The following is a 13,500-nucleotide window of genomic DNA, read 5'->3' on the forward strand; positions in this document are numbered from 1 at the left end:
GTCTGGTCACCCTAGTGTGAGATGCATGTCAGAGCTTGGTTATAGTTATGTGGTCTGACTCTGAAAGGGGGAGCAATGTCTGAGGTGGCTTCTGTGCCCAGGAACGGACAGGCATTAGAGACAGAGAAGGAAGGTGGTGTGTAACAAACAGTTGCGTGTTTACTACTGGTATCTCTTCTGGTGCTTGGTTCTACCTCATCCCATGTCACCTTCACACTGGCCCTATAACTGATATTCTTATCTTCAAGTTAGTGAGGCAGCTACACCAGGTAAGTCTGTACATGAAAGGGCTGAGACATGAACCAAGTCTGATTCAAAATTTCTGCATTTTCTATTAAGTAGAGATGAGGGTACCTTTGCCAGCTCCTTGGCTAGCACAAAGTTACTATAAGAGGCTCGTAATTTGTAATTTTAACTATTATACTATTGGTAATCTTAAACTTTTTTTTTTTTTAAGAGACAAGGTCTCCTTACATCGCCTAAGCAATCCTCCCTCCTCAGCCTCCCAAGTAGCTGGGATTACAGGTGCAAAGCATCAAAAATTTTTCATCTGGTGAGTTCCAACCTCATCCTGGGGTCAGGATAACTGGAGGAGGTAGAGAGGTGACAAGAGAGAAAATCCACAAGAACCATCCGAGGTCACAGCAGAGGGGCTGGGGACACTGTGCCCCCTGGAAATTCATTCCATACTCCTCTTCAAACCTTGAGGGACACACGGTTGTTGTGGCAAGGGAGGCAGCTCCTTAGTGGGGCTGCCACAGGTGCGTCAGCCCAGGGTTTTCGGCAGACCATGTGTCCCCACCCCTACCCTGCCACTTGCCCCTCTAGATTTGGCTTTAGTGATGCCACCTGCGCCTGCCTGTGCCAAATATCAGTCCCACCTCTTTTCTTACAAGGCTATAGAAGTTGTGGGTCAGTCTGTTTACCAGCACAGCCAGGTGGGTGGGAGTTCATAGACAACTCTTCCCAGTGGCTTCTCTGGCACCTGGTTCTGGACTCTCTAGCTGTCCTCATCTCCTTTCTTAGGATGCCCAACAGAGCACTTAGGGATTCCAAGGCTCTATCCCTTCTCCCCAAAGGGGGTTATTCAACTTGTGTCCAGAGCACCCCATAGTGCTCCAAAGTAGATGGACAGGGATTTTCACATACTATCAGAGACTATCAAAGAGCAAACGATTCAAAACTACATTTCTTTTCTTTTCCTTTTTTTTTTTTTTTTTTTGAGACACAGTCTGACATTGTCTGGGTAGAGTGGCATGGCGTCAGGGCTCACAGCAACCTCAAACTCTTGGGCTTAAGCAATTCTCTTGCCTCAGCCTCCCAAGTAACTGGGACTATAGGCACCCACTACAACACGCAGCTATTTATTTATTTTTGTTTTGTTGTCATTGTTGCAGTTGTCATTGTTGATTTTAGCTGGCCCAGGCTGGGTTCAAACCCACTAGCCCCAGTGTATGCAGCCGGTGCCCTATCCACTGAGCTATGGGCTACGTTTCTTCCAAGAAAGACCAGGCCTTTGTTCAAGTTCACCCTTTTGCCCAGAACATAATCATAAAAAGAGCTTATTGAATTAGGATATACTAGATCTTTTATCTGTTTAGGTAACAGGTTCCTGTACTGAAGGTATCCCAACAGTTTTCTTGTTTTACAAGTAGTCAATTTTTAATTTTATGTACCAAAGGAATACAGAAGTAGTCAACTCAATTCCCAAATCTTCTATATTTGGCCTTGGAAGGAATCTTGATGTAGCACTCAAATATGAATGTGGGTGTCTTCCCACCAAAGGAACCCATAGGGCTATGCATCAAAGAAGCTCAATCACCAGAGAGGGAACCACTCACTGGTTAGGGTTGCAAAGCGCTCCTCTTCTTCCCCTTCATGTATCCACTTTGCAACTCTTCCCATGGGTAGGGGGGTCTCCTCCCCAACCTTGAATCTGGACTGGCCTTGCTGTGGTCCACAGAATGTGGCAGAAGTGACAGGCCTCAAGATGCCTAGCAGGTTTCTACTTGTTCTCTCAGGGCCTTGATACCATGAGAACAAGTCCAGCTAGCTGGCTGGAAGGACTGGAGACCACGTGGTGCGAGCTCACTGCAAATGGCTGAGCAAGCTTGGCCCAGAGGGGACCAGGCCTGAAGAACCACCCTAGTAGATCCAGCCCACAAAACTGTGAGCTGTTTTAAGCCTTATATTGGGATGGCCTGTTACACAGCAAGAAATCCCTCTTTCCCCAGCCAAATTAAGATCCTGATACATCACATTCAAACTGCTCTTTGCATTTGTGGGTACAGAAATTCATTCTTCCTTCTTCTGGTAGCCTAGTAAAACATGAGTAGGAAACATTACATACCATTTCCTATTCAACTCTTTCACTAGGTATCCAGGATGTATTTTAGAGAACTTTCTTATGAAATCCACAGCCTAAATACCATCAAAGCAAGTATATTCTCTCAAGTCTGCTGTCAAGCAACTTGACAATAAAACCAACCAAGCTTCGACACCACAGCACACCATTAAAGATCAAGAGTATGTTGGATCACAATTTTACAATGGGCCCTGTTTTAGCAAACCATGAAAAACAAACTTTCATAGTCAAATACAAGTTTAATCTCTGTCATGTCCCCCAAATAATTTTCATTATTGCCTTCATTTTCTTTACATTTGTCCCAAACGTCTCTATAATACAGACAGATTTGTGATACATTTCCCATCACTTAGCTGCCTTTGGATCAACACAGAATTTGTTAAGAATTATTGTGGGAAAGAATACATATTACCTTTTTCCAAATGTAGATTCTTATGTATTTATACAGCACCTTTGATTTAAGGAGCTCGAAGTACTTTAATATTCACTGTAGCATCCTTTGGATATCTCTGGGTAGGGAGACTATTATAAATTATCATTACTGCCTTTTTATGGGAGGGAAAATGAAAGCACAGTGTGAAGCAGCCTCCGTGAGATGACAGTCACAGTAGAAACTTGGGGTTTTAGCTCAGTGTTCCACTTTGCAAATTATAACTTTGTCTAATATATTCCATATCAAAGGGGATAATAGTTTCTTCCACTTTTATAATATCTCTGTGTGGATGGATGTTAACAAAAAGAGCAGAACAGACAGTAAATTCCCACCAGTGGATCAACCTAGTAGTGCAGTTATTTCCTGCAGTTCTTTATGTCAGCTAAGGGGGGGGGGCTCATAAATAACACAGCGGTGCTCTGCTTTGCCATTAAAAACTGTAATCAACTGCTCCCACTCCAGCATTTCCAGGAGACCTGCAACCAGGAGGGAGAAACCAGTGATCGATGGTCATTCTCTTCAGCTGGGCCTCTGTAGCCAATAAAGCGGACAATGATCCGTATTAGTGGTCTTATAACCTACCACATGTGCAAAATTGATTTTAATTTGCTTATGTGTTTTAACTTGTCTTGGGTGTCTGAGAACCACTGTTCACTGGCCATGATTGATAGAAGAACCCAGGTGACGCCTTGAATCTGACTCATACGCTGTTTCCTCATAAGAGGGCCGATGCCCACAGAAAAGCACCTTTAAGATAAGTTTTCTTACAGTCACAGCAAGAGAATTTGGTTTTTAATTTAAATGCATGGGGAAATGGTGGGACTGTTTCCCACTTCTACAAGGCTAAGTTATAGAACGTCTTCCATTTCTACAAGACCTCATTATTTAGGAAGAAAGGAGGACGTGTTTACCACTATTCTCATCTAAAAAAGAAAATGCAAATTAAAATTTCAACTCTATCCTTTCTTCTTCGAGTTTTCTTGGCACCTCCTTTCCACTCTGTGGGCAAGCTAGCTCTGTATCCCGTTCTCTTCGTCTTTTTCAGAGATTTAAGGATAAGAAAACCAAATAGCAGCAACTTGGATTTCTACAGATTTAGGTACCTAGTACCCGATTGCCTCTGCTATAGTGGATAAACATACCCCACTGCGGACAAGGTCACACACTCAAAAATTTTGCTTAAGGACTAACACAAACATCACTCGGGGGAAGCAATGGGATTTCCCTTTTCTTTTTCTTAAGAAAATGAGAACACAGAACATTTTTCAGAACATAAAAGCCCCTCGCGTGTTCCCAGCACCTCGATCCAGCTTTATATGTCAAGCCTTTTCCCCAAAGTGGTCAGTACAGACACTCCAGGAAAGTCATCTCCAAAATACCATTCAAGAGAGCACAAAAGAAAATATGTAAAGGAGAATCTTCATGAAAACTCTTAGTTTTAAAGTAGGAGGTGAAATATCAAAAAATGGTGTGAAATACAAATACAGGGAACAAAGGCCTCAGTCGGACAGGACAGTCCTAAAAACAGATGTCCTAAGGTACATGTTACTGTTGGAGGAGAGGGGGAAAAAACCAAAAAGAAAGTCCAGCGCGGGCGGCCAGAGGGAGCAACGCGCACCCGAGAGGTTACAGGGCAAGGGGCCGAGGAGAACGCGATAAGTTTCCTGATAATTTCCTTTGGGAACAGCCACTGTCTCCCTGAAGAGCAAGGTGGGTGGGGAACGTCACCGTGGGAATTTGGCGTGAATGTACCGATCCTTGGCAGGTGTCGGGAGGGAGGGGACGCGGCGGGCCAGGCGAGGCGGCGGGCCGGGGGGCCTGCCCTAGGCCTCGGCGCCGCCCTGCTCCTGCACCGGCCGCGACGCCTTGTCGGGCCCCGGCTCCCGCAGGCCGGCGGGGTCCGCGCACGTGTCCGGGAAGCGCGGGCCGTTGCCGGCGAAGGAGTCGCGGCGCGCCAGGGTCTCCTCCTGCACCGGGCGGCCCACCGGCTCCGCCGGCCCCGCGCCCGCCGCGCCCTCCTGCGACGTCTGGCTGACGTAGACCACGATGATGTCGCCCTTGAAGTTCATGACTTGCCCGCTGGAAATGAACGTGGAGTTACTGTTTCCAGTCACATTTCCTACGGGCAGAGGGAGAGAACACGGAGAGGTGAGTCAGCGGCTCCGGCGAGGACGCGGTCTTGTGAGAGGAAAGTTTCCCCACGAGGCGAGGGCGGCGTCACGGCGTGTCCCCCGGGGCGCCAGAGGGCGGCCCTGTCGTCCCTCCTGGGAACTGCGCGCGTCACCTCGCCAGGCCCGACGTGGCGGGGCGGGCGCGGGCCGGAGAGGAGGAACCGGCCAGCCGGGGGCTCACCCTGGGGCCGGGAACGCTGGCAGGAGCGCAAACCCGGCGCCGAGCGCGACAGACCCAGAGGACACACAGGGCGTGGTCGCTGCGCAGCCACCTCCTCCGCCGGCCCCGCCGGGCCCCCGACCCCTGATCGTGCCCCCTCGCGACAGGTGACAACTCTGAGTGCCTCCCACCTTCCCTGGGGGTCCCTGACCGCCCATCACGGGGCCAAGTGGGCTCCATTTCTCAGAAGAGAGTAAAAAATTTCCTTAACATTAAAAAAAAATTACTCATGGAAAAAAAGAGATTCTCAAAACTAAAATGGAAAAACACAAGTTCTGTATATCGCCCTTCCCTTTCTGAACCCTGCAGGGTGTTTTGTCCCTAGGGGCTGCTATCTTTTTTTTTTTTTGCAGGTGACTAGATGTCGCCAGTCTTTAATTAAAGGACTTTTTGACAAACACAAAGTTCAACGAATGTTAGGAAACCTGCTACGTCTTCTTACGTAGTCTTCCATTTTAAAGACTGATGCTCCAGAAATTTCCCAGGTAAAACATAAGTGCCACAGACCAAGCAGATCTAGAAATTTTCCAACACTCAGCATCACAAACAGAACCTTTTAGTCCGACCAGAGGACGTGAGTATCAAAACAGCTCTTCACTATTCACCTTTTATATTCTGTGCAGTGACTCAGTGTAACAGTAATCTATACAAATAAAATGAAGTTTCTGTTACCACTCTACATGAAGGGATTTCCCCCAAATTTGGAAGGTGTGTTTTGGACAATCTGACTAAATTACTGATAAGCATATGGAAGTCTCTCCCCTCCCACAACCAGGTACCTGTAGACAAGCCATGTCTGAGGCTCAGTGATGAAAAGTTCATGAAAACATGGATCAAGTGTGAGCAGCAGACAGAAATCACACAGGGAGGGTTGGGACGTGACTCTTTCTCCCAGACGCTGTTGTATGGGGCATAGGCCAAGACGAGCTGTGGCAGGGATTTATGTGCCTAATAACCCCACTCAACTTGAAGGAGGCCAGCTGGCATTTCCATTTAACAACTCGCCAGCATATTTTTCAGCCCCTCTAAAATATAACAACAGGTGCTCATAACATACCGCGTTCTTAAAGCCAGCTCTCCAGTATGTCTATGCCTTTCTGTTCCCACCAGTTACCAAGTTACTTCTCAAGTCTGTTTTCACCAGATGAACTCATGGAGAAGTTTAATTAAATATCCACCATGTAAAGCAGGGAAATGTAAGTGTGAATAAAAATGAGAAATGTTTCTACGAAAACTAAAGTAAATGCTTTGCAAAGACCCAAATAAAAGTGACTCAAAAAAAAAAAAACAAAAGAAAACAATTGTACACTGCTGAACTGGTGTGCTGGTGAGGGCAAGAAAACTATAAAAAAGAAAGAAAGAAAAAAGGAGGGACTTCCCATTTTAAAATAGCAGGATAGAAGCAAGCTGGCTTCACCACCGCCCCAACAGACAATCAAAACCAAATATAAAGCACAAAGATTACCAACAGAAACATCCCAGATTAGACAAAAATGACCATGAGACTATTCCTGGGACCATAAAGAAGTGAGAAAAAAAAGAAGAAAAAGAAACATTAAAAGTCTAAAAGAAGGTTTTGCTTTCCAATTTGTTTTGCACATATTTGTAACTTCTCATTTCATGCTAAAACAATAGAAATTGGAAATTAAAATGGAGTTGCTAACATAAAAAAAGCTTAGGAAACTGTAATCAGCTGATACATATGTCCTTACACTAAGAAATAGTGTGTGAATGTAAGTTATATGGTTTAAGTTTAAAAAAAATTCAGATATGAATTTGTAAAATGACTTTCCTTTTTTTTTTTTGAGACAGTGTCTGTCTTTGTCACCCTCGGTAGAGCACTATGGCATCATAGCTCACAGCAACCTCAGTCTCTTGGGCTCAAGCAATCCTCTTGCCTCAACTTCCCAAGTAGCTGGGACTACAGGCACCCACCACAACGCTTGGCTATTTTTAGAGATGAGGTGAACCACCATGCCCACCCCTGTAAAATGACTTTTTCAAGTAACAGCCGCCACTGACCAAGGGCTTATAAATGAGCTTTGACCACAGTGGCAGAATAAGTGGACATGGGCAACCCAGGAGAAGTCATCCAACCTGAGGGATCACTCCTTACTTAATAGAAAAAGTCAAAGTGAAAAATAATAGGTACTCACCACAAACATTCTATTCTGATTAAAAACATACATTTAATTAAAAAATTAATTTTGGCTGGGCACCTGTAACTCAATGGTTAGGGCACTGGCCACATGCTCTGGGGCTAGTGGGTTCCAACCAGGCCCAGGCCTGCTAAACAAATAAATAAGTGAATAAAATACAAATTAAGTAGCTTAGAAGTATGATTTTTCTTGACATAGTTCTACATTTTTATTATTACAGCATCATCAGCTGGTGATGTAAAACTACACAGAGGATATCTCTAACCATTGTATGATTGGTTTATAATTTTAAAATTAATCTCTTTTCTTTTTTTTTTTTTTTTTTTGCAGTTTTTGACCTGGACTGGGTTTGAACCTGCCACCTCTGGTATATGGGGCTGGCACCCTACCCTTTTGAACTACAGACGCCACCCTAATCTTTGTCTAGATTTATCTGTTTGTGTTACAATATATGTGATTTCTCTATTTAAAATTTTATTTTTCAATAAATTGTCATCATGAATCCAATGCTGTTTTCTTATTCCTTGTCAGAACTTTTGATTAGGTTGACCCTAGGCAAAACCCTGTTTGTTGACATCATCTTGTATATTGATTTTATGTTAAATCTTAACATATGCCGGAGGTGGCAGGTTCAAACACAGCCCCAGTCAAAAACTGCAAAAAAACCCCCTTTTGCCTAAGTGATATATTTAAATATTTCAGAATCCTTTGATTCATAGAATGGATTGAGAAATTTATTCTGGAAGGGCCATATTATTCTTAGGGGGATATGGACAGACAAAAACTAGGCCTTAACATTCCTGACAATTAGGATGTAAAGAAGTTACCTAGAAAGATCAGGAGAGTCTCAAACAAGTTTATTCTCCAAGTGTTTCTTTACCGATGGTATAATTAATGTGAAAAATGACCTTCAAGTCCGTCCATGCTGAATTTTGTGAGAAATAGTAAGCTGATACAGACTAAACATTTTTTTTTTTAAGTTCCACTGATTTGCCAATCACAGTTAAGTGGCAATTTGTAAGTGGTGACAGTGGGGTCTTCGCAGGTGGGTGGCCTATCTAGTTGCTCAGATGGGCCCATGATTGGTTGCTCTGCTGGCATAGTCTTGAAATTCCTATTCATTTTTGTGCAAGGGATCTTGCATTTTCATTTTTTTACTGGGCTGTGCAAATGATGCATGGCCAGTCCTGAGAGGTGGCCAACTCTTAGAAGTACTGCTCTGGGTGCACCCATAACTGATGCTCTAATTTAGCATCACTGTTATTGGAGGTAACATTTTATAAGGTGAACATGTTTCAATATAGCAGAAGTGTTTTGCCAATCAGATTTCCTGTGCTGATGAACTAAATAGTAAGTATAACATTGAGTCACAAAAGCTATCTATTGGTGACCTTAAAATCCTAGTTATGTTTTCCTGATATTCAAGTCACCCACTACTTGTGTGGTAAAACACTCAAACAAAGCCAAGCTTTTGGGACCCATCCCTTTGACAATGGGTCTACCTGACTCTATCAATTATACCTCTAATGCTTTTGCCTACAATTTCTAGTTTTGGTTCCTTTAACTAAAAGTCACTCGTCAAACAGTCTAAGTGCAAACCACTTGCAGGGTTGTATACCTTCCATCTTTCATAGTTGTCTCATCCATCTCCGCTTCAATAGAAAAAAAAATTTTTAACAATTCTTTCTTTGAGTTGTCCCAAAGCGTTTGGTTGTTTTCCTCATGATTATCAAACTCATAATTTTGCAGTTAACATAACAGTCAAAGTTTTAAATTACAACAAGATCGGCTCACACTCAAGAGAATTAGGGGCGCCCCTGGGCTTTGTTAAGCATGGGCATTCAGCAGGTGGGAGTAGAAGGACCTGAGTATTCCAGAGCAACTCACTATTTGTGAGTGCTCAGTGTGCTGTGGGCTTTGTTTGGCTTCCTCCATAGAGGGAAAGGAGGGTGAGGGTTAATCTGTGAGTGAAGTAGAGAGAGATTAAGAGAGCTGTTTCCACAATAATAACAGTAACAGAAGCAACACTGCACTTCCAGAATGTACTGAGTGCTCTCCCCAGGCCAGCCTAGCTACATCACAGATGCTAGTTTATAGATGTTTTACCCTGAACATTCCAGGTTTGTTGGTTTGTTCTTTTCCCCTCTACTAACTGACCCTCTTTCAAGGATGAAAATTGTCTACCAGCTTTCTTTTTCTGTGGCTTGTCATAATCCAGACTCACCTAAAAGTGATCTGATAGCATTACTGCCTTGATGGTGTTTTAGGCCCTGAAGAGCAGAGGTAAGTGGTGACTGCAGGGATGGATGCTGGAGTACAGGAGGGTCAGAAATGGAGTGGGACGGAGGAGACAGCAGGGGTCCAAAAGCTCCCTGGGCCTGGCCTTCATTAGTGGTGAGAATTTGGGACAAACCACCTGACGGCTCTGTAGATCTGTTTGTATCAATTATGAAGTCATGCTAGCTTGTCAGGGTGAAGCCGTGTTTGTTAAACAGATAAACAAATGAACATATAACTATCTGGCAAAATGATACAAGGGTCAAACAAGATGATGGATTTGAGAACACTCGGAAAATAGCAAGCAATTGGGTGCAGCAATGGCATTACTGCTCCCAGAAAGTAATCTCGGTGCACATGCAGCCCGCAAGGACACAAAGACTCATGAATATACTGAGTAGTAATATTATCTTTCCATCCCTGTCTTTATGGAGGACCTCAAAAGTGTCTGAACACTGAAAGGGCACTTTCTCTGGAAATCTAACCAACTTTTGTTTTCTCTGATGAAATCATCAATCATTATGACTGCCGTTGGTTAGAACACTCATCTGTATAGTTCTACCCTAAACTTCACAGTCTCACTTCTCATCACACAAGTCAGCTGTGAGGTGAATGCAGCAGTAGGGTCTATCAAGGCTTAGGATGAATTGGTAATATTCTCACTCAATAATACACCCCAGTCCTGAACTGTCCTTGCTAAAAGCAATAATTCTGTAAAATTTGCTTTCTGCATTTCAGAACAGAGGAATTTACTTACATCTAAGAGTTCACATCTGACCTAAGAGGGCGAGGCCCTGAGATGGTGACATCAACAGGCCACTGTGTCAGCAAGCTGCACGATCATGAAAAGGTAACCCACAGATCATAAGAAAATATCTGCAAAACTCATAGCCGATAAAGGACTGTTGTCCAAAATATACCAAGAGTTCTTAAAACTCAATAATAAGAAAGCAAACAATCTGATTGAAAAATGAGTTCAAGGAGGACTGCTTGAGCTCAGGAGTCTGAGATTGTGGTGATTGGGCCACTACACTCTAGCCTAGAGTGAAAAATAAAATAGAGGAGCCATCAAGTGAAGACAAGACATGGGGGAAATTCAAATATATAATACTAGGCAACAGAAGCCAATCTGAAAAAGCCTGTATGCTGTATAATTCCAAACAAGGTATTCCAGACAAGGCAAAACTATGGTGGTGGTAAAAAGATGAGTAGCTCCCAGGAGTTCAGGGAGCGGAAGGGATGGCTAGGTGGAACACAGAGCATATTTAGGTAAAACTATCCTGTCTGATAACTAGAATGGTGGATGCAGGTCATTATACATTTGTCCATACCCATGCGATGTACACATGACCCTAATATGTCTATGGAGGTGTAGCAATTGAAACAAATGAATACTTCGCTTGAGGTGTTAATAGCTCCCCGTTGGGGAGGCTGTGCAGGGTCAGGGGCAGGAGAAACACAGGAAATCTCTAACTTTCCCTCAGTTTTGCTGTGAACCTAAAAATGCTCTTAAAAATAGTCTATATACAAAAAAATAAAGGCTGAGGTTTTTACGGTACTGTTAGTCCACAGAGCCAAGCAAGAGCCTGCCACTTCTTGCCCACTGTCTCAGGATGCCTGTCCACCTTTCCCTTTCAGAGCTGCTCCTGGCTTTTTATTTGAAGTTTATTTCACTTGCAAAAAAAAAAAAAAAAAAAAAACTTAAAAAAAAGATGGAGTAGAAGGCATGTGGAAGAAAGGGCTTTCCCACAAAAGAATCAGTGATTGCACAAATAGTTAACTTCCAAAGACAACAACTGGCAGAAGAGAGGGGTCTCATTCCAAGGCAGGTAATGACAGGGGTGACCCACTGCACACCTCCAGGGTCCCTCCTGTGGAACTGTCTGGGCCTGGCCACTGCCTGCCCCTACCCACTTCTGCCACAGCAGCCAATTATCCCAGCCTGTGTTTATCCTTAGTCTGTGCCACACCGATGATTCTCCAAGGCACAGAAAACAGGGAAATCCGAATCACTGGCACCAGTTGAGAGGAGATGGTATGGTGGTTTAAGCTACAAGCTTCCCATCAGATATCTGAACCATGGCTTTGTGGCTTTCTAGTGTGTGTTCCTGATGAGCAGCTTGCCAGGTAGCATTTCTGGTCACTCAACCTGGTAAGTAATATTTATAATATCAGTGATTAAACTGTAACATTCAGGATATCTGAGCAGTCTTAGAGGTCTCTGACTATGAGACTGACAGAATTGTCTTTAAAGGCTTTCCAAAAGTATGATTTGAAAGGCAGAGTAAGGGGGATTTTTATTAAATTAGGAATTTGAAGAGTTTCTAACATTTAAAATGGATTAGTAGATTGGAAATTAGTATTTAAGGTAACTTAACTAGAAACGTGTTCAGGGTAACTCAAGACTATTAGCAAAAACATGTAAATCAACAGAAACAACGAGCCAGTGATGAGACTGTTATAATTAGAAAGACGTCTGTACTCTGCTAAGTCCATAATCCAGTTAGCAGACTCCATGGAATCTGCGTTTCACAGGCAGAAAGAACAATCTTAGTCCTCAGAACACAATCTCTGACGAAATTCACATTTTTAAAAAGCAAGATAATGCATACTTTTCTTCTCAAAAGCTCATTATGTTGTTTAAAATGCATAAATATGAATATTAAATCACAAGAACTATGCCAAATAACACCACCAAATTGTCACTGTAGATTTTCTTGCAAGGAACAGAACTAAAAATATACACAAATACACTGAAACCACCCAGGCTATATCGGGTTCTTTTGGAGTTTTTTTTTTTAACTTATTTTATATTTAACCCATATGCATGTCATGTGATTTTCCTTTTTATGGAAATGTAAGCTCTGTTTCAGGCATTTGGAAGAAACTGGGTGTATGACATAAGAGAAAGGAAGCAGTATTTAATAGTTCCATTCTGAATCATACTTGGAAATTACTTAGAAAGTCTTATGGACCAAATCCTTCCAAAAGGAACCCTATTTGTACAGAAAGAAGAGAGTCAGGACTAAATGAAGCAAAATAGTGTCCATGCTTCTTGATATATTTTGAAATATGCATTGACTTTTAGCACCAATGAACACTGAATATTATCACTAAATGACCAAATTATAAAATAGCAGTTTTAACTACTGCTATTTATAACACCTCGCTAAACGTGAAACCCAAGGTGTGGCCGACATTCCAGCAGGAGTGTGAAGAAAGAACTGTCTATTGTGGGGTGAGAGAAGGGAAGGGGAGGTAAATTGGGGCGGGAAACCTTTGTCTATACTCTCAGGATGGAAATGGATGGTCAAAAACAGTCCTGTGGAGAGAGAGAGTGGCCCAGGGATGAGAACCGAGGACGGGAAGAGTCAGGGAGTCAGGCAGGCCTCTTCAACCTCCACTGCCCTTGGCTCCCTGGGGTCTGCCCTGCAGTGTCTGTGCCACTCTGATGAACCAGCTCACCTCTGTCCATTCTGCTTCCTCTGCTTAGCACACTAGGTGTGCCCAGGGCAGCATGCCCGCCCTGCTTCTCCCTCAGCTCCCTGGAGCTAACCAAGGAAGTGGGAGATTGAGGGTCACTTGGGAGATGAACAGGGAATGATAGTTTCTTGTTCATCTCTTTATTCTTGACTGGATGAAGAAATGATCATATAAACCAACTTTTTCAACTTTTTGTTATCTCATGGCACACTTGATCCTATAGTTAAATTTGCACAGCACACTGAAATTATGTTGATTTAATAAAGAGTAGAAAAAAGAATATATTTTCTGTGGGTTTAAACTTCTTTTGAAAATAATTTCATTAATGATCTCTAAAAAAAATTTTTTTTTGTTTTTTTTGTTTTTGAGACAGAGCCTCAAGCTGTCCCCCT

At 43.0% G+C, this 13,500-nt stretch overlaps 1 protein-coding gene across 1 annotated transcript in view; it reads right to left on the reverse strand.

Annotated features, from left to right (window-relative positions):
- Positions 1-4,609: 4,609 nt before the first annotated feature.
- TNFRSF11A (TNF receptor superfamily member 11a) overlaps positions 4,610-13,500 on the reverse strand; it is a 57,204-nt gene continuing 48,313 nt past the window's right edge. The window contains exon 10 of the mRNA XM_012804289.1: positions 4,610-4,917. Within this exon, the coding sequence (XP_012659743.1) occupies positions 4,622-4,917 (296 nt within the window). The 3' untranslated portion in view covers positions 4,610-4,621. The remainder of the gene's footprint in view (positions 4,918-13,500) is intronic.

This window comes from Otolemur garnettii, unplaced genomic scaffold, assembly GCF_000181295.1.
Source record: "Otolemur garnettii isolate 467f Iridium unplaced genomic scaffold, OtoGar3 scaffold00027, whole genome shotgun sequence".
In the NCBI taxonomy this organism is placed as follows: Eukaryota; Metazoa; Chordata; class Mammalia; order Primates; family Galagidae; genus Otolemur; species Otolemur garnettii.